The sequence below is a fragment of the Papaver somniferum genome, chromosome 4, assembly GCF_003573695.1.
Source record: "Papaver somniferum cultivar HN1 chromosome 4, ASM357369v1, whole genome shotgun sequence".
Lineage (NCBI taxonomy): Eukaryota > Viridiplantae > Streptophyta > Magnoliopsida > Ranunculales > Papaveraceae > Papaver > Papaver somniferum.
Genome location: NC_039361.1, coordinates 7414887 through 7441626, shown reverse-complemented (window position 1 = coordinate 7441626; position 26740 = coordinate 7414887). Strand labels below are relative to the sequence as shown.

At 36.5% G+C, this 26740-nt stretch overlaps 3 protein-coding genes across 4 annotated transcripts; 1 reads left to right on the top strand and 2 right to left on the bottom strand.

The window, feature by feature from the left end:
- Positions 1-9050: 9050 nt before the first annotated feature.
- Positions 9051-14040, bottom strand: LOC113274685. Of its 2 annotated transcripts, none has more exons than XM_026524079.1 (7): positions 13878-14040; positions 12325-13532; positions 11009-12194; positions 10824-10920; positions 10543-10746; positions 9618-10453; positions 9051-9531 (listed from the first exon to the last, which is right to left on the bottom strand). In XM_026524079.1, exon 2 carries the CDS (start codon positions 13528-13530, stop codon positions 12550-12552), a length of 981 nt encoding a protein of 326 aa, XP_026379864.1. In that variant the 5' UTR covers positions 13531-13532; positions 13878-14040; the 3' UTR covers positions 9051-9531; positions 9618-10453; positions 10543-10746; positions 10824-10920; positions 11009-12194; positions 12325-12549. The 2 variants fall into 2 exon arrangements, with proteins under 2 accessions (XP_026379864.1, XP_026379865.1); XM_026524080.1 differs by having other exon boundaries at positions 9051-9468.
- Positions 14041-15048: 1008 nt separating this feature from the next.
- LOC113271917 (F-box/kelch-repeat protein At3g06240-like) lies at positions 15049-16041 on the bottom strand. The gene has a single exon (XM_026521841.1). It carries the CDS (start codon positions 16039-16041, stop codon positions 15049-15051), a length of 993 nt encoding a protein of 330 aa, XP_026377626.1.
- Positions 16042-22220: 6179 nt separating this feature from the next.
- Positions 22221-23894, top strand: LOC113273490 (F-box/kelch-repeat protein At3g06240-like). Its single transcript, XM_026523192.1, has one exon. It carries the CDS (start codon positions 22436-22438, stop codon positions 23720-23722), a length of 1287 nt encoding a protein of 428 aa, XP_026378977.1. The 5' UTR covers positions 22221-22435; the 3' UTR covers positions 23723-23894.
- Positions 23895-26740: the final 2846 nt, after the last annotated feature.

The window sequence follows — 26740 nt, the reverse complement described above, 5'->3', positions numbered from 1 at the left end:
AATTTACTCACTTTTTGGTGGTCCAGGATTGTCGTGCAGGTAAGGTACTCATAACTCAAGTTGTATAATAACAGAGATGTCTTTCCTCGATGCTCGATGGAATGGCTCGCTGACGTGAAGTGAAAGACATTTCCTTCTTATGTTAGAGTTCATCATCTGATGCTGGCTCTTCCTTTTACACGAAATCAACATCCTCATTTATTTACTTTCATCTTGAGTTCTTGGTATTATCCCTGCCCTTTGAGGAGCCACGCTGCAATTCTTCATCATGTTGGTCATTAACTGCCCCAGTCTTAAATAATATATACAATCAGAAAGATAATTAAGCGGCCACATAATGTTGTACTTAATACTTCAATAATATATAAAATCAGTTTCACCTGGCCGGTAGAGATAAAGACTTGAATTTGCAATAACAACATTTTGCGGCTGAATTTTCAATGGCCACATTGCTTCCCAATACAAACAAATCAGACTAAGCCTGTTCCTTTTGGTATTGAGAAACTAAATTTTTATACTAATAAAATTGAACATAAAAGATGAACCCCTCGGAGCATTCACACAACCAAAAACTAAAAAAAAACAATATATAAATGCACAAATAGTTGAAAGAAAAATGAAAAATCTAAAAGAACTTAAAAAATAATTTCGTTACACCAAAAATGTGCAAAAGTCTCCGCGCTTAATTTGACAAACCCAGCTAATATTAAAAAAAGCCATACGTACTTCGGATCGACCCAGAATGAAATTCTATCTAGCTAACCCTAACTACTCAGCCATGGTACATAGTTCTATAAGTCATGTATAGTTCAAGTGTCTAGTTATAATCAATACTCTCGCCTAAAGATCCTTGTATAGACTGCTTTTACAATTATTAGCTTGTCAATTGAGAGAGAAAGACAACATACATTGATGTGATGGAGTAAATTTGCTTTTTGAAACTGAAAGTAAGTGATGAAATGGATCAAACCTAAGAAGAAGGATAGGCTTTTGTTAATACCTGTTTTGATGTGTCAGCGACTCAAAAGAAAACCCTGTGACAACTGTCGTACTAAATAAAAATCAAAAGAGGCATGTAACAAAACAATTCAGGTCCAAGAAAAGACAGCAAATGAATAAGAGAAGAGCTACATGTCATCAACCATTTTGAATCACTAACTAACGGTATATTGCGATTGCATTTGGAACAAAAAATTAAAAAAAATGCATGAAAAGAGATGAGCAAGTGACCGAAATACAGGAGTCTTGAGTTATAGAGTAAAGACTCTAAAGAATGATTCACTAATCTAAAATAATTTTAAAAACAAAGTGAAATTTCAGAATTTGACCTAAAACTTCTTCTGTCACTTCATTATAGATGCATTAATATGCTATCTCATGGCGCTGAATAAACCTGGATACGAAATGAAAGTCAGGTCCAATGATTCGAAGTGAACCATACACGTTCATAGAATAGTTATGGAAACAACACAAAGTCCTTCTTAATCCCACAAATTTATGTTCATTTTAATTCGGCAAAATCCCGATTCCCATATATAAATAAGAGGTGTATTGTATTACATCTCAAACTACAAATTGGATGAATGAAAGTAGAAAATTCATGAAGCTTTGTGTATGTTTGATCACTGGAGTACCTTTATATATAATTCTTGCCAAAAGTGGAGCAAATGGCTATCACCAACGGCTGGGTCATTGTCTTATCGAATGGGTTCATTGCCCAACTTGATTTGTAAAAGAAGCAATGTTTAAATTTGGAATCCCGAACATAGAAATTCATATGTTGTTTAGGACTTGGTAGCATTTCTAGATATAGTAAACTAATGGCCATAATGATAGTGAAAACTGAATACCTACCGTACATGGCTGGCCAACAGGTCTCCCAAGCTACTTGGCATTTGCAGTGATTTATAAGATACCAACTAAACCTGCAATTAAAAATTCGAAAAAGTCAGGAAACTCACGGGCACTTGCAGATAACTTTGATATGTGTTTTCTCGTACTGCAATCCTGTTTGACAAACATGCACTGCTACACCTAATGGTCAAACCTTAGTTCTATCTGTAATTTGAATATGATGAGCTAAATTCAAAAATGAAACGGTGAATTATCCCATTTAGTAATAAAGAAACACACAGTTCAGATGAGAAATTGAAACTGAAATTTAAAAGTTCACCTGATTAATTAGCCAATGTTTAAATGATATTTTTTTCAGTGTGCATTAAGCTATCAGCTCAGTACCATCCAAAAATGAACTACATTGCATCCTAAGTCTGGTTAGGATTTTGGTCTACTACTGCTTACTCCTCTTTCTCTTCACCTCCTGCAATTACTCCATTACAACAACAAAGAGTATTAATTTTTGAAAGGAGACTAATAATGTAAAAGTATATTCATGTACCTAGGATTGAAATAAAAGAAAAGATTCCTCACCAGTTTGTACAAACGCATTGTGTGTACGATGTCAAGTACTGCCCAAAAATAACCCACCAGAAGGGAGGAAACATACTGGACTCCACAAATAAACCATAATCGTCCTTACAGCTGCGCACAAAACATTTTAAAAACACACCCATGGACGGTTGCATATATACAAAAACACTTTGTTCGAAATAGGTGTGATATACCTGCCAGTTATTTGGAAACAACTATCCTTCTTTTACACATAATACTTCCAATCTGGTCAGATAGTTTTACATATGAAAACACAATGTCGTTCATTCTCTATTAATCCTACACCCATAAACACATATTTTTTATAGAAGAAACAAACCATAATACTCGATAGCTTGTAACTGAAAACAACAATATAAGACGTATCCCGATTAATCAAAATAAATTAATTAATTAACCCACATATCCTGATTAATCAAAAAATAACAAAGTTCTCAATTCAACAAAACCAATAGGACTTCACAGTGTAAGCAAGAGGATCCATGTAACATCATCTGCGACACAAGAGATAAATAGCAAAGAGCTAAGTCTAGATGATTTGATAATTGAAACAGAGAGAGGAGAAGAGTAGGAAAAGATAAATAGCAAAGAGCTAAGTCTAGATGATTTGATAATTGAAACAGAGAGAGCAGAAGAGTAGGAATCCGTAAGGAGGCGGTAAATGATTACCTGGCTATATTGTTCATTATTACAATAAATGTTAGCATCATCTCGTCAACAAAACGAACTATGGATGATTTTCATTCCTCTGCTCCTTTATGGTGGTCGTGCGTTCCCGACTTTCACTGTTCCCACTCTCACCTGCAAAAATCACATCAATAAATTATTTTCTTCTTTAGCTTTAGTTGACTAATTACATCAAATTCATCGCTTGCAAATTGAAATCATGTGTATAACAGGGAAGAGAATAGAATCAATGGAGACGACAGCAAAAAGAGAATAGGAAAGAAAAAGATTAGGGTTTTCGTTCAGGTTTTGCGAGTAGGTAAATAGAGACGCAACAAAAAGATAAAGAAGGATTTTCGTTGTGGTTCTGGTTTTGATAATTTATCCATTTGGTTCGCCGAAAATATTTCGAAATCCTTAAATCCTATTGGTCGGGGGTTAGAAGCTCTAGAATTCAAACTTTTGGTCTAACTTTCAATGTGAGGCGAGTATTTCCGTCACAAATTATATATACAAAATGAAATAATGTAAAGTCAATTTTTATTAACTTACTGAATTGTGTTAGATAAAATCATACCATGTGGCACAAAGTAAAGGATGTTGAATTCCAAGTTTTCCGAAATTTTGTTTCTTTGTTCTTTGAGGAGATGGTAAAAACTCGAAGTAATGAAAATCAAACCCAAACAAGAAACCACAGCGGCTTACAAAAGCCCCAAAAGATGATGCGACTCAAATTTTACTTACATACTATTGCCACAGTTTAGACTTCTGATATAAAGTGATTCATGGAACCTATAGCCGCTGGTCTAGATTTTGGATAAGCAAGAGAAAACTTTGTCTACTCTCTTCTCAGATTCATAATTACCATGATTTATAACATAAATCAATTGTTTAGGCATTTAATAAATTTATCGTTTATATAAGACGGATATTCGAGCTTCTAATGAATTTATGCTTTAAGACGCATGTGATATTAGAGATGGGAGTCTCAGCCTTATTGCTTTGATTACTCTTGGTAACAAGAAATTCTTAGAAACCTTGTATATTGCAATTTACAAGGAGAGGAGGATTCAAGCCAGTTTCACCAGAAAGGGATATAAGCCAGGTTAACTAGTGAGTAAACACCAAATGGCAAGATAGTCTCCACGGGTGATCTGGATAAGAAATCTTTTTCTTTGTAAATTGTAATAGAGAACTAGAATTTCAAAGATTTCTTTTGTTTAGAGGAATAAGCAAAGCAATAAGGTTGAGAGAGTCTCATCTCCAAGTTGAACGTACTTCTTATAAGCTATTGGCTCATTGAACCATTCTCTATCACAAACCTATTTTAAGCAACAAAAGAAATTAAATTCATTAAATGCCTAAACAATCGATTTATGTTGTGAATCATCAAATTCATCAATGCAAGAGGTGAGTAGGTAATGAATCTTTCACTCCCATTCAAAATTTCAAAAATAAACAACTGGGCGGCTGTAGTTTCTATGAATCATTCTATATGGGAAATCCAATTTCGGAAAATACAAAATTTTTGACAATGCATCAATTAATCTATAACCCAGCTGGAAATACCGGAACATAAGTGTTCTTAGACACTGAGATTGAGATGTATATAATTGAAACTAGGAGTGGGCTTATATACACACCTGCATCTTAATGGTTTCTTCCCTTTTAACCTTAATAAGAAGTCTTTCAGGATCTCTTCCAGAAGGCTTGATGTTGTTGCGTCTTCTTACTTGCCGAGCACAAGGAGGCTAGGTTCTCAGGATAGTAAGGTAGAAAGTGTAACGATTTGGTTCACAAGATAGGTACTGGTATTTCTATAGGAGTCTCTAATGTCAATAGTAAACGACTAAATGCCGATATACAGAGAGTGACAGAGAGATTGCAATCTAATGTATACTAGAATTGACATATGAACAACAGAATTCCAAGGAAGATATAAATTTGAGGGTAGAAAATCTTTAACGCAATTGTAGAGATTCTTAATTAAAATCCTCAAATTAAGTAGCTACACGCGGTATAATCAATGTGTTATGATGCGTGTGGTGGTATAACATCCAGTCTAAGATTCTCTCACTCGGTAATCTTGCTTCGAAATTTACACCAACCAACACACATTAAAATAAATAAATACAAGATCTTCCAAATGTTCTTCTTAGATGTAACCTTGCGTTGTGCGCCATGCAAACCCTTCCTTTTTATTTACCAAGCAATGTTCATTTTAATGCAAGAAACCATGTATTACGAACCAATTGTGCTGATAAATAAAACGGCACTCTCATTGGCCATACCAGTTCGCATAAAAAGTATAACATGTATGCACTACCAGTTTCCAATGGTTTGAATTAATTAATTCCAAACCTTTTTTAGAAGGTGGACGAATTTGGGACATAATTTGCATTTTTTTTAGGCTTATTTAACGGTTGGTACCCAACAAATATCCAACACCTAGTTTTGATATCCAATATTTCAAATATTATCAGTTGGTACCTTGACTAGTTAAATACTGTCAAGTCAAACCGTTGACTTAACATTCTGTCAGTTAAATAATTAAAATTAATAATCTTTCTGTATAATAAGAAACCCCAAACATGCCGCATGTCGACATCATAATTATTCTTGATTTTGGTGAAGCCATATAGCACCATTTTTACATGTCATCACAATCTAATTGTCCATGTCATTCGTTCTTCACAGGTCATCAATGTATTACGAACATCTACATTACAATCGTAGAGTCACAATATATGTTGTCTCCTTTGCATACAACGGACGTGTCTCTTCAAGAGTGTTTAATATGTGTTAGGATAAACCCAAAAGACGCAACCTTCCACAAATCTCTAGCTTTACGGTTGCCCCGGCAAAGAGACACATGTCAACAGGTGTGTTAGAGTAAACTCCAAAAGACGCAACGGTCCACATATGACTTTCTTTATACCGCCCTAGCAAAGAGGCATATATGAATAGGTGTTTAGGTAAAACAGCCAAAATCTTCTTGGCTGTATCATGTCTCTTCCATGTTCATTAACTTTTCCTATAAAACGTTGTGCCGTGAAGCTTGAAACTCCAAATCCGAAAATGAAGATTTTTACGTTTCTGTCTCGGTCGTTCTCCTATGCAGATCAGTGTATGCACGACTCTTTGAACATAACACCCAAATATTTAAATTCATACGTAGGATGAACTCACATGCCACATACATATTTAAATTCATTCCAATATCAACAAACGGGAGGCTGATATTCTTTCTCTTAACAGACAGCACGACGGTGTTCATTCCAATCTCAAAAAACGGTACGATGATATCAAATGCATTACATTACTTTTAGTCCCATGTAAATATATCTGTTCTCCAACAGTTTTTAAATGATAAATTAAATGTAACTAGATCGTATATATTCTTAATAGATAACATGAATTCCGCGATCTAACGCACCTTATTGATCCAACTCATCTTATTGAGACTATATGCACCTTATTACTCATGCGTTCCCTCCATTAGAGTCTGCCAAAGCATTATAAGTTGACAGGAAGAACGATGTCATAGGATTGTATTTGAGCGTCGTGACAACAATGATTACAAGGTTGTAGCGGTTTCGTTGTTCAATATGCAAAATTATAAATGTATAGGCGGAAATGGTCTCTAACAACAGCGGGAGGAAGTTTATATGCAGTCATGGACCTTGCAGTCATCATCATCACTAGGATGAATTAGTAAAACATTTGAAGAAGAGAACGTTAAGTCAAGGGATCCGTTCTCTGTTTGTAGAATTAGCAGTAGGAACACAACAAAATGTTCTTCAATATGTCGTTGGTTTCCATGTGGGGTTATGAATTTATTAGTACTTTGACGAATATTATATCAGCGATTCAACGTACAACTAGCAAGTGGAAAACCATTTTGAAGAATAAAAGGACTAAACGATCGAAAAGGTTGGTATCTTTCAGAACAACAGAAAAGAAGATGTCATTCTGGTCGTGACAAAACTAATATTCAAATTCTTCCATTGAGGTTCATAATGGTTCTGGAGAAGTCTTCTTCATCAACATGATTCGAGATTAGACCAGTACTGATATGGTGTCAGTGGCACTATAATGTCACTACTAATCTGTTTATTTATTATTAAAAGCACATCAAAAATTTAGATCTCCGATTTTTGCTTTTGTGGAAAATGGAATATAAATGAACCACATTTCTTATGTTTACATGACTGTACTTTAAAATCCAGTGCGTATGAACCGGGTTAGGGGCTTGTAAATACTCCCTCCGTCCCACCATTAAGTGACCTATTTGGTTTTGAATTTTGTCCCATTATCAAGTGACCTACATCACTAAACAAGGAGATATTTCTAAAATTACCATTTTAATTGATTATAAGAAATATAAGAAATATGCATAATTTGATAGGCATGTTTATATTCGTTACGTAGGTGTTTTAAAATGTTTTTCAATGGTATAAAGTTTGCGAACATCCGTGATTTCGTTTGAGAGATAAATCATTTCAAAATTTTATTAATTATTATCCATAAAGATATAATTGTAAAAAATGCTTAAAAATCTCTTTTTCCTTGCTTGTCTTAAAATTTGTGCAAACTTCAACTAGGTCACTTAATAGTGGGACGGAGGGAGTATTAATTACTTAACGCCGTCAAACCACCGTTAGCATGTGATACACGTGACTTTCCGATAAACATGCCATCTTACCGTATTGATCTAACAGTTATAAATATACGGATCCAACGCCTTAGAATCATACAGTTCAAAAAAAAAACTAGCCGTTGGAACACAAAGTCCTATAAAACTACCTCCTCCTTCACACCATTTTTATTACATTTTCTATCTATCAAACACCTTCTGCGCGTGCAAGTTCACATTCACTTTTTTGAAGCTCACAATGGCAACATCTTCCAGACTTGAATATCGAGGAAGTATAAGAATTTTTCAACTTAAGACCAGTAGTAGCTTCACTGTAACACACATGTCAACAATTTTAACTATGTTTTTCTTTGCTTTATAGATATGTCAACAATGTGACAGTGCAGGTCATATAGCCAAATCATGTCCATGAAGATATACTAAATGCACTGAACCTGGGTTTATTGGTATTAGAATGGTGGTACAAAGTGAACTACCTCTAAGCAAGGGTAAGTTATGCTTGAAGTGTCAATTTCGTACTTGTGTTGGTTTTGTGTGGATTGATGATGCTAAGAAGGCAGCAAAAGAAACTTGTGAGTTCTGTCACAGTCTGGGACATATGAAAACCAACTGCATATGGTCCAACTTACCTTGCCCAACTGAAGAATGCAAAGGAACCAGACCCGTCAGAGTATCCAAGACTAAAGAGCATCCAGAACACAGTTTTTGAAATGCAATTTATGCCACAGGTTTGATTGGCTTGTGGATAACATGGCATCACATGAGGCTGCTATGGTATGTGACCAGATAATGATATCATCTCCTACTAGTAAGAAGAAGAAATCTGATGATATGAATAATGTATGCAATGCATTTACAACTAAGGTAAAGGTGAAAAATACTTGTTACAGCTGCAATGCTAATGATCACTTTGCTAATTCATGCCCTTGGAAAAGCATTGACTGCATTGCAGGTTGCAACAACATAATGAAATTGGGTAAAAGTTGTCAACCTGATACAATGAATGAGGCATACCTTCACTGTGAGCTATGTGGAGCATTTGCAATGTTGCAAGAACTATAGAAATAGAATGAAAGCATCCTAATGTTTCTGCCTTTACTACTTACAACAACTTTTATTTAGTAATGTTTATCAAGTAAAGTTTTCCTATTGTTTTCAAGTGTCTTGTACTGTTATCTGTAGCGTCTTGTAGTTGTACTCTTATCCTTGAATAGAATTTATGTTCTTAATCTATAAAGACAACCATGAATGTAGTACAAGAATAAATAGAGAACATAACTGCATTAATAGTTAAACAGCTGATAATAGCAGTCTGCATTCACACAACATGATTTAAACATGTCCAAAAGCATTTAAATAAAACTAGTGTTGATAATAGATGATAATAGATACTAAGTTTAATGTGACTGAAATTCTGTGATCAATGCTAATACTAGAGTGAATGAGATTCAATCATCCTCAGTGAGGTCAATGCTAAGACCATTCAACTTCTTACCTAGGCCACCACAAATTCTGTTGCTCCTGCTAACTGGTGAAGACTGATCGGCTACATGATTCTTTCCTTTTTTGGGTTGTGTAGTTGATGGTGCAACCCTTGATAATCTAGAAAATATACCTCCACCTATTTTCTTGCATCCACCAGGTCTCATTGTCACTTTTTCAACACCTTCAACTCTATTCACTACATTTGTGTTCTGCACAGGAGTTGGTTGGTGGTCAGTTTGTATAGCTTGTGGCATTTCTGGCTCTGCTTCCACCTTCATAAGTTGAATGTTGTAACATTAAATGCACAAAAATAAAGATCTGAAATTGAACTTATTAGCAAATCAACAACAAGTTATACCTGAACTCTTGGTGGTCTAAAAAGAGGTGTATTTCCTCTTCTTGGTGAGTTGATAGTATCATGTTCACCCAGCAATCCCACACCAACTACTCAACCGTGCTTCCTATATACCATATTCCTCTTTTCAGCATTTGTTGGTCTTCTCCTTTTCCTTCCTCTAATACTTGTACTGCTTGTGCCTGGTGGCCTCCAAACTGGCTGAACATTGGTTGGTTCACCAGAATTAGCACCTTCTTCACCAAATAGCAGATATTCAGCACCTCTCACTACTCTTCCACCTGCATTTCCACCTCTACCACCTCCTCTTCTGCCACCTCCATTACCTCCTCTCCTGCCACCTTTTGTTACATCAACATAAGTGTGTTCAGCTGGCATTTGATATGCAGTTTGAGCTGGCATTGGAGAAGTATGTTGAGCTGGTATTGATGCTGATGTTGCAGCTGACCTGGCTCCTCTTCTGCCACCTGTATTACCTCCTCTCCTGCCACCTCTTGGTACATCAACATAAGTGTGTTCAGCTGGCATTTGATATGCAGTTTGAGATGGTATTGGAGAAACATGTTGAGCTGACATTGGAGAAGTATGTTGAGCTGGTATAGATGCTGATGTTGCAGCTGACCTGGCTCCTCTTCTGCCACCTATATTACCTCATATCCTTCCACCTGTAGTGCTTCCTCTTGCACCTCTAGCAACAGTTGGACCAAATGTTGCTGGTTCAGTCCTTGCAAAATCTTTTGCAGCTGTGGTTCTTGGCTCACTAGGAGGTGGAGGCATAGCTCTTTCAAAGTCTCTACCAGTTGTTCTCCTCCTATGTGGACCTGCAAAGTCAGTAGACACTACATATGCAAACAAACAATAGTTAGTCAATATTGTTAAAATAATGCAAATATAGAAAAACTACATTAAAAAATGCAAAGCTGCATACCTTCTCCTCTCTCAGCAATTTTTTCAGCTGTTAAGCCTGTACAAGTAGATCTATGATGACCAATAACCCCACATTTTCCACATTGCCTTGTGAGTTTACTACTACCACCTTCATCAAATCCTTTATCCTTTGTAGTCTGGGTCTGCCAGGAGGCCTTGCATTGGGTGGTGCAAGAACCTTGACCACCACTCCATCATCATTAGGCTACCATAACAACATGCACTATTAGACGCAATAACAATATTAATATTATTGCAAAGAGTATTGCCAGTAAAGCTCACCTGAGGCTTGGGCCAGCTTTTCTGATCTAGCATTGTCCCAACAAAACCCACATATTGTGACCTATAGTTGGCAACACTGTGATAAGGATGAAGCAACCTGCAAAAATTCATAAAATGTAGTTATCATTATTCAAAAACAAAGTATAATGAGATGCAAATAAATATAATGGAAGCAACCAATTAACCTTTTCCAGTCAGCATTCTTGTTGTAGAATGATGCTTGTATAGAATGTGGACAAGGATTTCCTGTCACTTGCCAATAATTGCAATCACATGCAAGCTCTTGCAAGTTGACATTCCAATTGTTTCCATGTGCATCCACAATAGACCATTCATGTTGAGTTGAGGGAATTCTGTTGTAGAAATTTGTCTTATCTCTGTTTTCCTTGTATATCCTCTCTGCCCTTGGCACAACACCTCCATCAGGATACCCTTCACCTTGTTGTTTCCTATCAAACATCAATCTCATCATCATAAGGTGAAACTTCTGTAACAACTTGCATACTGGAAGACCCCTAATGTCCAAAATCCAAGAGTTGAATGCTTCACAGAAATTGCTAGTGATGTGCTCACACTTGCAGGAGAATCAAAGTAGCTTCTAGCCCAATGCTCAATCTCTTCCTCATCCAAATACACCCTTGCACTCTCCTTTGATTCACCCATTCTGTCCATATATCCTTCAAGTTCAATACTGGTATATGACTTGGCTGCATTCCAAGCCAAACTCTCCAAGTGTTGTCCTGGATGATACTTCTTCATGTTCTTCCATATATGCCTCATACAAAACCTTTGGTAGTGGTTCACATCACTAAAGTTGACATCAGCACCAGCTTTTAGTCCTTTCTTTCTATCAGAGATAAAGGTTAAGGCCATTTTATGCTGCTTCAAATACGGTGCCATAATTTCAGAAACTCTATCCAAATCTCCTTGTTCTCAGATCTACACAAGAAGATAGCAACTGGAAACAGACCATTGTTTCCATCCAGAGTTATGATAGCTAATAGCACTCCCATATACTTTCCATTCAAATGAGTACCATCTAACCCTAATAAAGGTCTACCTCCATTTACAAAACCATTTATACTACACTTGTAAGCTATACAACAGTGCAAGAACTTACCATTCTCATCAATTTTACAAATGGCAACACTGACAGGATTTTTTAACTTAAGTTGTTTGCAGAATTCAGGTAAAAAACTGTAACACTCTTCAAAATTTCCCAACACCCTCTCAATACAGAGATGTATAGCATGCCATGCAGTCATGTATGAGATCTGTACCCCATGTGCCAACTTGATTTCAGAAATGAAGTCCTTTGGTTTGTAGTTTGGATGAGCTTTATACTTCTCCAACATCATTCTATATGCCCACCTGTAATACAAAAACATGAACACCTAAAGTTAAAGTAAACAAACAAAAGTTGAAAAAAATAAGTTAAAAGTTAAAGTTCAAAAAAAAAAAAAAAAAAAAACAAATAAAGTTAAAAGTGATAAGACAATACCTTGCTTTTGCAAAAGGATTTATTATCCCATGGGTAGTGGTACAAGTGTGCTCAAAAAAGCCACTTTTATACTTAAAGCTGACCTTGTTAAATCTAGAGCAATATATCCACCACTCACACCCTTGGGATTCTTTGTGCACACACTCATATGATTGTTTGAAATGGGTGTTCTTCAATTGCTTGATGTCATAATTCTGGAAGATCTGTTGATCTTTGATGTAGTCCTTACAATGCTGATAAGTAGCCCACTCCTGTCCTATCCAACATGTGTCTAAGATAGTTGTGTCTGTATTCCACATATTTAATTTCTTCCTCATACACTCTTCCACTGGTTTTTACATATTCCTTATAATCTGATGTTGACCTCATAACTTTGTTGATTTCTTCTTGCAAATCATCTTCTTGCTCCTCTATATCTGGAAAGTTCTCTTCCTCAGGTTCATCATCAAAGTCAGAATGATAACCTTCTTTAGGCTCACAATTGTTGATGTCTGGTCTAATTGGTGGTGGTACTACTGAATGTTGTGGCTGTGAAGACTCCACCTGGGTAACTCCCTCAACTTGACTGGGACCACCAAATTCACTCAAGCCCTCAAAATCATCCACATTTACTGACCCTGTCACTTGTTCATATACAATTTCAGCTACTTCACCAACTATATTTACACCGTCATGTACTTGACTACCATTTACACCTTCATGTACTTGAACTGCATTCACATCTTCATGTACTGAACCTTTCCTTAAACCTCTACAAGCACCTTTCCTTTCACCTCTAAAAGCACCTTTCCTTACACCTCTACTAGCAACTTTCCTTACATCAACATTTACACCCTTGCTGACATCTGCATTTACAGTTTTACTAGCATCTTTCCTTACATTTCCACCCCTACTGGCATCTGCATTAACAACTTTACTCGCAACTACATTTACAGCTTTACTATCATCTGCATTTACTTGGACAGGCACTGCTGGATGAAAAGCTTCAGTACCTTCAATAATGTCTCCATCTACTACTACATCATCCACTTGAATGCATCTGCCATTCTCATCAAATTTATTGAGCTGAGATAACCAATCCAAGTCTTCCTCTAACACACAATCTGCTCTCTTCTGATTTAATCTAGTATCTTTCTTAGCCCTGTTACTATCAACTAAATATCCATCTTTAGTAGGGAAATACTTATTTCCATGAGAACCCACCATTTCTGACAAAAAAAAAAAAAAAACCCAATAAAGAATAGGATAAGGGGACCATCAGACAACCTACTAAATTGGCTTTCCAAAAGAATTAGAAAACAACTAGATATGATGGATATTGTCCCTTCAAACAACAACATCAACTTGTTCTTTATGTATAAAACAAAAGAAAAATCCATTCTTTAACAGTGAAATCCATAAACAATCATGCATATAACCCTAAACCACAGTCCATACTTCAAATCTAACAAAAACCCTAATTTTCTAACAATAAATCACATAGAAACGAGAATCAATAATTATAAAAACAAAAAAACAAATCAGATAGAAAAAGGGTTCAGAACTCATCTTACAGTGTCTCCAATTGGTCACGATTGTGCTTGATTTTGTTTTCGATTACTCAAAATAAGCGTTACCCAACATGTATCAGTAGTAGATCTAGCGAAAACTTAAGATTAGGTAAAAGAAATCACTCAAATCCCCAATTTTTCTCCATGGCGGCGAACCCTAGCTTTCTCTCTGATTTTCCCGCGACAAGAAGAAGATAAGTAAATTAGGTTTTAGTCTTGTGGTTATCGACATGTTTAGATTTGATCGTGGCCGTTAAAATAAAATACACGTCTGACACGTACGGATTTCGCCACGTGTATATCTCCCTAACCAGACGTTAGGATAATTCAAGTCAATGCTATCATTTGCAAAGGCATTTATTTAAAATGCCTTTGCAAAGGCGTGTCTTGGTCGAGTCAACGGTTTGACTTAACTGGTCAAGGTACCAACCAATAATATTTAAAATATCGGGTACCAAAACTATGTGTTGGATTACTGGGTATGAACCGTTAAATAACCCTTTTTTTTAAGCTGTTGGAAGGGAACAAGGTTTGAAGTTTGGTCGTAGGCATCTAAAAGTGAGTTACTACTGCATCTACGAGCAAAAACAAAATAGGTGCACATGCAGCAAATCATTCTTCTTAAATGCATCTTGAAAAAGGCGTGACATGTTTGCTTCTTATGGTTATTGCATTCAAACTTCAAAGCTCTACCTTTTAAGTGATGGAGACGCAAATGAATGAGCCGAAGTCTTAGCCTCGCTATATACAGGTATGAAAGTTATTCATATTCGGTATTTATATATTTTGGTTGCAGTTTTGGACAACAGAGACGTTCCACAAACATCAACAGTACTAGTTACTTCCATTATAATTAAATTTCAATAAAACAACACAAGAATGATAACTAATGGTTTAAGCTGCATATCTTTAATTGAAACTAGTTTTTAAGCAGAGAGAGCAAAAGATAGAGAACTAGGAAAGGCGTAAAATTTATAAGAATCAAAATATCAACTGCAAATTAGAAATGAAAACAAAATTAACTAAAACCTTAAAGATCACCATAGTCCATATTACAAAAGCAAGGCGCCAAGATCATAAACATAATACCACAAGCTCACATGGGGAATTTCTATGTTGCACCTCATTCATTCGGGCGTCTATCTACGCACATAATTACTAGAGTTAAGTGAAATTAAACTAGGCTGGGCACAAAATTCTCCGCTCCTACAATCCTTTCAGATCTACGAACCATAAATTTTTTATTTGTTTTACGATTCGAGTCAGAATAAACCAAAAAGTAATCGCCTTTCAATGGAATCTCTCCGTTATTGAAGTCCCACATTAGCGTCAAGCCAGGGTTGTTGGCAATGTTCTCCTGAGTAATGCTGAAACGTTTAGTCCAAGATTCTTTGACTCCATATGTCTGCATAATCCATACATCCAGCCGAATATCATATAATTTAAACAGTAAACAAAGGCACCCTCCTAATACTCCCAAGCTATTATTTTCTTGAGTTGCATCAACGTCAGTATCACCGTCAGGAAGATGTAACAGAGGCCCTTCTATTACTGCCAAGTCTTTGAATGTCTCACTACCAATATCGAAAGATACTATCACCTCCTGGCCTTCAACTTTAACTCCTAACCGGTGAAGAGCTCCATTTACAATTACCCCAGGTGTTTTATCAGTAGGAAAAGAATAAGATACACTATCGATATCTCTCCAGGAGTTTGATTGTAATGTATAAACTTCGACGTCAGATGCACCATAATCATAATTTGGAAAATGATCCACGACTCTTACAACCTTGTAATCATCGGTCTTGTCGTCATAGCAAAACACATATAAACCGGTGTCATTACTTGGAAAATTGTTTGGTGATGCAGGTAATACCTTGTACTCGTTAGTAGATGGATTCCAAAGACTAATTGCATCCTCAGCATCACCACTAAAGGAATTAATGTGTACGCAAACCAAGCCGTTACAAGATCCCAGGATCTCAACATGATGACCTACACCAATAATTGGGTAATTCATCTCAACATCCTCATCACATTCATATGTTGCTGTTGATGAAGATGCTAACGATGAGAGCAATGAATTATAATCTATTGTGCAGTGTCCATCAATTAAACTATAAGCAGGCCGGCCAAAACTATAACCATGCCGGCCATACTGGAACATAAGTGTATTATTGCATTCTTTGATACTGAGATTGAGATGTTTATAAATAAAACTACGAGTATGGATTAGTGTACGCCAAGACTTGCATACACACCTACATCTTAACGTAGGGAAACGGTGGTTTCCTAGTTTAGGTTAAATTTTTAGTTTGAGTTAATTACCATATTAAGATAGGATACCTAAATTGATCATGGTTTCCTAGTATGAGTCGGTTTCCTAATCCAAGGAGGCCAAGACTTGGGAACCAAGTTTGTGACTCCTATATAAGGAGGTCTAGGCTAAGTGTCTTAGTCATGGAATCCTCAATGTAAATCTCGTAGAGATGTGAGGGATTCATCCCACCTATTGAGGTGGTTATGTGAGATACGTAATGGTGGAAGGAGTACACCATTATGTTGCTTATGGGATACTTATCGATGTTGGAAGATATGTCGGTATGGAGTATTCATATGGAGATGTTGGTAAGACATCTTGGTGAGGAGAAGATCATCTTGGTGGTGCTGGATTAGATTATTGGTGTTGAGCTAAAGGCGTCCATGGTAATCTATATCAGGGTGTGCAGAGAAGATCATCTTGTGGTGGTAGATAATATGCTAAACATTATCTTGTATGGGTGAAGATACTACTTTGGATCTTATAGAGTGCTTGTGAGAGTTCTTGTGTTCGGTCACGTTGTGGTGAGTCGATGGATTGATATAGTCAGTCAGTTGTGTAATTCTCAATGGTTATTCTATAATGAATAAAGAGGTCGTAGCCGTTTGGTGGATGTAGACAAATACACACATTGTGTATTTGTTGAACCACGTTAAATCTGTGAGTACTTTACTTCTTGTTGCTTTGTTTATGGCTTGCATATATGTGGTTCTCTTTCTCTTCTTCTTATCCTAGATCGTAGTAAGGTTCATGGAGCAATCCGAGAGATCAAGTGTTTCTTGTTAGCTAATATGTTTCCACAAGATTAGCACGTAGATGGCTCTGAAACCCAACAATTGGTATCAGAGAATTAGGTTAGATGCCAATTTCCCCAACAATTGGTATCAGAGCATTAGGTTAGATACCAATTGTCCCAACAATTGGTATCAAAAGATTAGGTTAGATACCAATTGTCCCAACAATTGGTATCAGAGCTTTAGGATGGATAGAAGATTCTGAAGAGAGAAGTTCTTGGATTTTCTGGTTGGCGGAAAATTTTGAAGACAGAGGATTTGGTTTCATCAAGTATGTGAGGATTTGATGTTATAGCTTCCGTAGATGCAGAGTTTGATGTTATCAAGTATGTGTAGGATTTGATTTCATCAGTTTTGAGAACAAAGCAAAGTAAAGCGTACTTTTGAAGGAATGGGATTATATCAGGTGATCTGCATTTGATGTGGTCAAGATGTATGGTCTTGATGTTTATAGTGCTTTACATTGGAGATTTGGCATTGATTCTTATTGGAGCATAAATCCTATGCATGGCTTCAAGTAAGTTTATTTATTCTCTATACTTCATACAATATTCTTGTGAACTGTTTGAAAGACCTACATAGATTGGTTTTCAATTAATCGGTGTTTGTTTGGCAAGACACAAGAAGGCAACAATATAGTAGTTTGAGATACAAATATTGGTTTGTATGTTGGTGGAAGTGAAGATGTAATATTTGGATGTCAAAGTCTCATTATTGTCCCAAACCAAAGGGAAACAATAATTTGGTTAGTTGGATCATGTTGCTGAGTTTCTTTAACCTGAAGTTGAAGAATGTGAAGATGAATTCATACTCGTTCTGCCTTAGTTGTTTGTTACAATAAGGATTTGGGAAATCTCTTAGTAGGTTTCGTTTTGGAAGTATTAATCGTTGACCAGGATTTTATATGTTCCAGAGGTGAAGACTTTGATATTAAGTCTTAGTATTTGAAGCACGTGGCTACAAATAAGTTAAAGGACAATGATCGTTGGATGAAGATGTAATATTGGTTGTGGTGGAGCTATGGATTCTTAATATTGTAAGAAGCAGTTTGTCGACACAGTTTGTAGGGTTTGTTTGTCTGTGTCGAGTATGGCATTGTGTCGAGTAAAACAACGTATTCTTGAGTTTCTATCGTACTGTTTTCGATGGAGAAGCTGGATAGTTTGTGATTTTTTGGTTCTTGTCGATGACTTTCTGTCGAAGAGTTGTTTTGTTATACACCATTTGAAGTCGATTGGGGCTAGTTGAAGTGCAAGACCGTTGTGAGAAACAGGTTGGTATATTTGTGTGGCGGATACGTTCCTACTTTGGTGAAGACCCGTTATAAGGAATTAAAAAGGTATCGCTTGGACACTTCAAGAGTTTAAAGAATAAAGATACATTAGTGCGGATATTTTGTGGTGGTGTGGCCATGGAAGTTAGCGCATACTACAAGGAGAGAAAACACGGTGCATGAATTTGAGAGGGCTACAATTTCAGCATGTTTTTTCCGTCAACCTTTATTATCCGTTGGCTATTTGATTTTCTGATGATCAGTGTGAGACTTTCTGTTGGAGAGAGCTATATTATAACAATGGTAATATTTGGTGGTTTGCTCATCTAATATGGTTATTGAAATTGGTTTCAACAGGGACAGAGCCTGTAGAGATGAAGGTAAAAATATCTTTTGAGAAATTTGGTTCAGCAACGATATAGTTTTCGTCAAGTTATTTTCTATAAATCGCATGAGAAGATAAACACAACAGTGTAGGAGATGTCTTTTTCATCTTCCAACCCACCCCGATAACTAGAGAGTAGGGGCTCCTAGTTGATGTATAAAGAGAGAAGATAGGAGGTTCATAGTTAGTTCCCATTGTCTTGAATTGATTGGAGCTTGAGGAAGTTACTGAAGGTTTCAGATTATGGATGGGTGTGATTGGGTCTTTGTGTGAAGGACGGATTATCAGATTTTGTAACGTTGGTGTACGTTTGGATCAAGATTGGGAAAGGGATATGCACAAGGCAGAATGTGTGACTTTATGTATTGTTACGACGGTAACAATGAATTCTTCGACGTTAGTCATAGTTCTATCTAAGTCTTACTATGTTGTGGTTTGACTGTCGCGAAGTCGAAACTACATGCTTGCTAAGAAATTGATAAAAAACTATCTTGACAATTATGTTAAAGCCCGTAAAAAGGACATTGTTGTCAAAGCCCGTTGAGGTTGCTGAAGTGGTGAAGGTGATTGGTGTGTCAGCTGTCGAAGTCTCTGTGAATCTATAAACGTGTTTGGTATGTATGCATTAGTTGAAGATATGATGAGTTTTTTGAAGGAGCAAAACTCAATTGGGGAAATATGGTCGTAGAATCATGATCCAATTGGAGATAGGCTCGTAAAGCAAGATTCATAAGAGATGAACTCGAGATTGGCACGCAGTGGCAATAATCCATGGATTGGTTGTATTTGGTGCACAGTTAGAGTCATGATCAATATGCTTTGGTACATACAAGATGGTTAATTTCTTGGGAGCTAACATGAAGGTTGGTTTATGAAAAACTAAAGCAAGGTTTCTCGTTAAATCGTTTTGGAGGACATGCTCATGGAAAAGAGTAAGTATGTGATCAGTTGTTTAAGTAAGCAATTGACTCGGCTGGAGTTTAGAGACGAAGATGAAGACTATGGTTCTGCTAAGGTAATACTTAGGCAGACGCATGGAGGCTACTGTGGTAGTTTCATTTTCTTATCGAGTAGTTATGGATGTCAACCCTAACGGATGTGGTGCGTAACTTGGAGTTAGTGGCTTATAAGAGCGGAACATTGACTTAGGTGGAGCAAGGAAAGCCAAGACGAAGTTGTGTTTGTAGTATGGAACAAGTTCGAAGGTGGCAAAGGCTCAAGGGCGCATGATGACCGTAACTATGTTCGATGGAAGCATATGGATAGTAATGTTATATGGTCTGATTGAGTTGGCATGAAATACATCTAAAATGATGCCAATCAATGTGGAGTTGTGAACATAAAGGAGTAAGGTGTATTTTCTCAAGATGTTGCATAACGGATGATCATATGATGTTGATTTGTAGAGATGGTCAGATTTTTCACCGTGGTGGAGATTTGTACAATCACCAGTAGGTTGGATTGTTAAGTACGAGTTGGTGACGTTCAAGTTTGGTTTGCTCTCTTCTTGTGGAGGTTCTACGGCACAATTTGGGTGAACTAAATTTTCAGTTTGATTCATATTGAGGATATGTAGGCAACCAGTGATGGTGCAATCGATGTTCAGAAGATGGAGGGATAACAAGTTGATCGTCTCATGCATGAATGCATGAGACGAAGTGGAGAATTGTAGGGAAACGATGCTCTCCTAGTTTAGGTTAAATTCTTAGTTTGAGTTAATTACCATATTAATATAGGATACCTAAATTGACCATGGTTTCCTAGTATGAGTCGGTTTTCTAATCCAAGGAGGCCAAGACTTGGGAACCAAGTTTGCGACTCCTATATTAGGAGGTCTAGTCTAAGTGTCTTGGTCATGGAATCCTCAATGTAAATCTCGTAGAGATGTGAGGGATTTATCCCACATATTGAGGTGGTTATGTGAGAGACCTAATGGTGGAAGGAGTACACCATTATGTTGCTTATGGGATACTTATCGATGTTGGAAGATATGTCGTTATGGAGTATTCATATGGAGATGTTGGTAAGACATCTTGTTGAGGAGAAGATCATCTTGGTGGTGCTGGATTAGATTATTGGTGTTGAGCTAAAGGCGTCCATGGTAATCTATATCAGGGTGTGCAGAGAAGATCATCTTGTGGTGGTATAATGTGGTAAACATTATCTCGTATGGGTGAAGACACTACTTTGGATCTTATAGAGTGCTTGTGAGAGTTCTTGTGTTCGGTCACGTTGTGGTTAGTCGATGGATTGATATAGTCAGTCAGTTGTGTAATTCTCAGTGGTGATTCTATAATGAATAAAGAGGTCGTAGCCATTTGGTGGATGTAGACAAATACACACATTGTGTATGTTGTTAAAACACGTTAAATCTGTGAATACTTTACTTCTTGTTGCTTTGTTTATGGCTTGCATCTATGTAGTTCTCTTTCTCTTCTTCTTATCCTAGATCGTAGTAAGGTTCATGGAGCAATCCGAAAGATCAAGTGTTTCTTGTTAGCTAATATGGTTCCGCAAGATTAGCACGTAGATGGCTCTGAACCCCAACACTTAATAGATCCTTCACTTCTAACATTAAAAATATGTCTTCGAGTATCTCTTTCAGAAGGCTTGACATTGTTGCGTCTTCTTACTTGCTGAGCACAAGGAGGCAAATCAATGTTTACAGAAAAGTGATATAGAGATCATAGCGATTAGGTTCAAGATCAGTATCCCTAATTGCACAGAGTGACAGAGATATTGCATTCCGATGTTCAACAAGAATTGACATTTAAACAAGGGAGTTCCATCGAAGATATAGATTTGAGTGTAGGAAAATCTTTACGTGGTAGTACAGATTCTGAATTAAAATCTTCAAAATTATGCAGCTACACGTAATGTAATCAATGTGTTATGATGCGTGTATCTAGTGTAGTGGTGTAACATTCTGTCTAAGCGGATTCTCTTACGCCATAATTTTGCATTAATTCATATCAATATGTTGCTAATCAAATGTTTGCAGAACTAGGGAACCATGTTCACTGCCAGAAACAATGACAAATGTCAATCCTTTTGGTAAAAAAATTTGGGACAGAAATTGCGTCTTCTTCTTCTTTTAAGAATTAACTTAGTAGGAACAAGCTTTAAATGTTGAACCATGATTTGCGACACACAAAACGTCCGTGGATTTTCTTTGACCATGGGTTTTCCTTTGTTATAGAAAAATGAACGAAGTGGAGAAGCAATGAAAACTCCATCTACCACTAGGACTAATATTATCAGTTTTCAACAATGAAGTTTGCCTCATTATCATTCTTGAAACACAGTGGGCGCGAATGAAGAGAAAGATCTATTTGATGCTTACCAAAACATATTTTTGCATCATTGATCCATCGCAGCAATCTGTTGGGTGTGATATCTGTTTCGCTATTAGGGGATGCATTTTTAAAATTCGTGTAGACAAAACTATCACCGATTCACCATAATAACTGTTTGAAATTTGCAGTTAAGTTAGTTGCAACTGCCAAAATTGTGAAGAGTTGTATCCGTACATGGAACCATTTCAATCTAAACTTGAAACTTATACCAAGAGATGTGACTCTCCATTAAGGGATTCTTCCAAGGGATGGCACCTTCCCTGAAGAGACTCTTTGTTCTTTTCTAAGAGTCACCAATCAAGTATATAAACCCCACTGATGATTTATTCTAATTACAACCTCACCATCTGATTTCACTGGGATTCATCATTTATTTATCATATATTATCAGAAAAAATTGGTTGCATCTTTAGTTCTCTGTTTCAAGAAGGAAATGGCAATTATTCCAGAAGTATCCAACAAGAAGTCCAAAGAGATGACAATTCTTCCAGAAGAAATAAAGACAGATATCTTATCCAGATTACCGGTGAAAAGTCTCATGCGATTTAAGTCGGTCTGCAAACCTTGGCGCTGTCTTTTCCGTGACCCTGGTTTTGCGAAAATGCATAGAGAACATGCTACTAGAAATGGAACATCAACCTTTCTGATGCTTCATTACAGGTTTACAAGATTTGCAATGGATGCATTCTACTCAATAGATCATACTTCATTATCTATACAATTATTATCACCATTGAGGGATGAAGCCCTACATGATTCAACTGCGATGCATTACCCGTTAATACCTCCAAATCATCTTGAAGTTTTGGGATCTTGCAATGGCTTAGTGTGCTTACGCACTAGCGTGCCTGGTGATGAGGATGCCATTTGCCTTTGGAATCCATCAACCCGGGAATACAAGAATTTACCTGCTTCCCCGAATCGTTTCAGGAGCAGTAATGTGGACATGGATATTGTGGTGTGTGGGCTTGGTTACGACGATGAAAATAATGATTTCAAAGTGGTACGTCTTGCCGAAATTAATTCTACTGATGATAGTTTTGATGATTCCGGTGATTGGTCTGAAATGGAGGTCCATACGATCAGACCAGGTTCTGATCATGAAGTTGAGGCCTCAATAAAAAGATCACAATCTGTTTTTGAGATCTATTCATTAAGATCTGATGCTTGGAAAAAATGTCAAACAGTTCCATATTATTTTCCTGGTTATTTGAAACCTGGGGTGATTGTGAATGGAGCTCTTCACTGGTGGGCTATGAAACGACATGGTGATGGCGACGAAGTCATACTCTCTTTCGATTTTAACGAAGAGGTATTCAAGGAAGTTGCAATACTAGAAGGACCTATGATACATAAGGAAGTTTCTGACACCGACTATGAAAACAATAGCGTGGGAGTGTTAGGAGGGTGCTTGTGTTTACTTCACAAGACCTTCGATAAAGTTGACGTGTGGATTATGCAGGAGTATGGAGTGAAAGAATCATGGACGAAACGCTTCACAATTACGGAAGAGTCTATTGTCGACACCATTGCATTGAGGGTGATATGCGACTTTCAGAATGGTGCCATTCTATTTAGTACTGATGACTCCTTGGTTTACTATGACCCGAGTCCTGAGAGAGGCACTAGGAAATTGAGAATTCTTGGTACTGATGATTTAGAGGGTGCCGAAAAATGTATATCAAGCATAGTATCCCTTAACTCCGGTACTTATTGTTAGGACATCTGGAGAAGTATGGAGATGATACGTAATTTATGCCGTATATCAGCATTGTTAGGGCTTGCGCGTCTCCAACCTAATTTTGTGTATTTCTTTTCTGTTTTTTCGTTCGAATTTGAATTAAGTCCTATTTATTATTTCAATCTTTTGACAGTTTTATAATTGTAATCTGTTTATCGGATAACTGTTTATTTCTTTTCTGTATGTAATAAGGATCAAGCATCTGTGGCTTCATATATTTTTTGTTCGAATTTGAATTAAGTCGTATCAAAATTGTTTATTATTTCAATCTTTTGACCGTTTTGTAATATGAGTTTATCAGACAACTAGTTTTTATATTGTACTGTCGATCCATCATTGAAACTTAAACCACAATGAAAGGATAATCCGTCTAGTTTTTTATTATTAATCTTTTGACCGTCTGTTTAACCGGCTATGTTGAAAGGATAATCCGTCTGGACATCTTCTAGCAAACTAGGTATCTCTTATTCTCCTAAGATTTTTACTTGTAAACAGTGACAGGGAAGCGAAATTTATAAGAAAATTCTTGCGGCACTAGTAACAAACTGTGTATATTAGGCAAGTTTTTATTCCTGGCTTATTCAATGCAGATATTGTTTGATACATAATTAAATTTAAAAGCATGATTTGCCAAAACTAATGCGTACCTCTTAAATCTTTTTTTTTTTCCAAAATAGTCTCCATTAACTGCAATGCCTAAAGATTTAGAAAATTTAAATATTTAGTCATAATTGATTCCGGATCATCTGACAGACAATTGCCACAAAATATCAAGATATCCATATATAATGGGAGATACCAATTATCCTTTCCTTGTATCCCAAAGATGGATGATTTCAGAAGGAACTCGAGGAAATATGAAGAAGACATGGAGATTTAAAGACAATTCAAAATTCTTAATAAACCTCCAGTCAAAACAATAGTTGTAAGAAAATCGCTTGTCAATCTCAATTCAACTGTACAGAACAAAGTAGTACTATTTCGGTGTTACATCGATACTTTATTTATTTTGATTTTAAAAATAGAAATTGTGTGTAGATTTTTTTCCCTAACTGTTTTCATTTTGTGTATTATTTAGGCCAAATATGGTGACATTATAGATTGCATTGATATGTTGAATCAGCCTGCTTTTGATCATCCATTGCTGAAGGATCATAAAATTGAGGTACGTTTATAATACAAATCCCTAGAAACATTTTCATTTGAAATTATTGGAATCTGTTAGTGTTACCGCTATTTTGTTTTTATTGTTATAGTCGGGGTGGTATATTGTTCTTTTACCATCTTTTTGTGATCAATAATTTTTTTCGTTGCCTGCCCAAGAGAAAAACCAAAAAACATAATATCATGAATGTGCTTTATGTTTGGTGTATTGTTACCTGCATCTAGCTTTTTTTTTCCGAAGAAAAAGTTATATTAAAAAGAAAAGGAGATACACAAAGCTAATCACTCACTCATGAGTGCTTCCCAATTGCTCCAAATGAGACTAGGGGGAATAAATTTAAAAGTATCGTTTTCAAAAGACCAAAGAACAACTAATTGTTTAATTAGATCAATGATCTCATTAGTGTCTTTCCTGCGATCATCGAAGAATCTCTCATTTCTTTCCTTCCACAAAATCCAGCAAATTGCATAGTAAATAATTTTCCAAATAGCTTTACCTTTTCCATGCAAGACGTTCATATCCCAAGCATCAAACAGTTGTAAAAGCGTTCTCGGCATTGGCCATGAAATCTTGAAAGCTTTAATGAAATAGTCACAAACCAAGAAGAAAAAGGAGCAATGCATAAACATGTGATTTGTTGTTTCTTCTTCCGGGCCACGTAAAACACACAAAGCACTTTCTATTTGCATACCTCAATGAGAAAGCATATCTCTAGCAGGAAGAGAATCGTGGAAAGAATCCCAAAGAATAAAGCTTACCTTGTTGGGGATAGAATGCTTCCAAAGATGTCTTTCAAAATGACATGGTTCTTGTTCTCCCGACAAAAACTCATAGCACCTGTTAGTGCTAAAATTCTCTAAAATGCTTACCTCATCTTCACCATCTTCCAGCGTAGGAACTGGAACGTCCCGACATAACAAGTCCCATTCAAGAGACTCATTTGCATTCAATCTCCTCTTGAAATTACAAGTCCAACTCCCATTGACGATCATCTCTACAATTGAAGCTTCCTTATCTCTTTTTGCTTTGAAAACCACCGGAAAAATATCTTGGAATCGACTTCTTTGCGTCCAATTATCCTTCCAAAACCGAATACCCCTTTTGTTTTTCATCGTAAAAACCGCCAAGTCTTGAATAACAGGTACCAAATTAACCACATTCTTCCACTGACTTCGACACTGTGGATTATTATCAATATTCGGCATTAACAAAGCATTATTTCTCTTAAATTTTTGATTCACAATTTTCCTCCAAAGAGTATGTTTGTTTCTAAAGAATCTCCATATCCACTTGACTAAAAGTGATTTATTGGTAATCCTAAGGTTTTTTACACCTAGTTCTCCATTCATTATAGGCGAGTTCACCTTTTTCCAAGAAACCCGTAAGAACTTTCTTCTTCCCTCCACTGCACCCATAAGAAATTTCGCATAATCTTCACGCTTCTCTTTTCCAAACTCACCGGCAAATGAAACAAACACAAGTAATAAATAGGTAAACTTGGAAGACATCTTTTAATTAGAACAAGTCTACCTGCTTTGTGAAGAATTCTTTTCTTCCAAGATGCCAACCTTTACTCCATTCTTATCAAGACGTACTCCCAAACTGTGGTACTTCGTCAATGTGCACCTATTGGCATTCCTAAATATTTGAAAGGCAATTTCTCTGTCTTATATCCAAGCTTTATTGACAACGCCTCAATCACTAATTATAGCCATTGTATTGTAACTTTACATACAGATGGCACCAAAATTAATGCAGATTACTAATATAGGTTCAACGTGGAAGCCAAGGACTACATGGTCCGATATGGGGCTTCCAAAAGAAATGTGTCC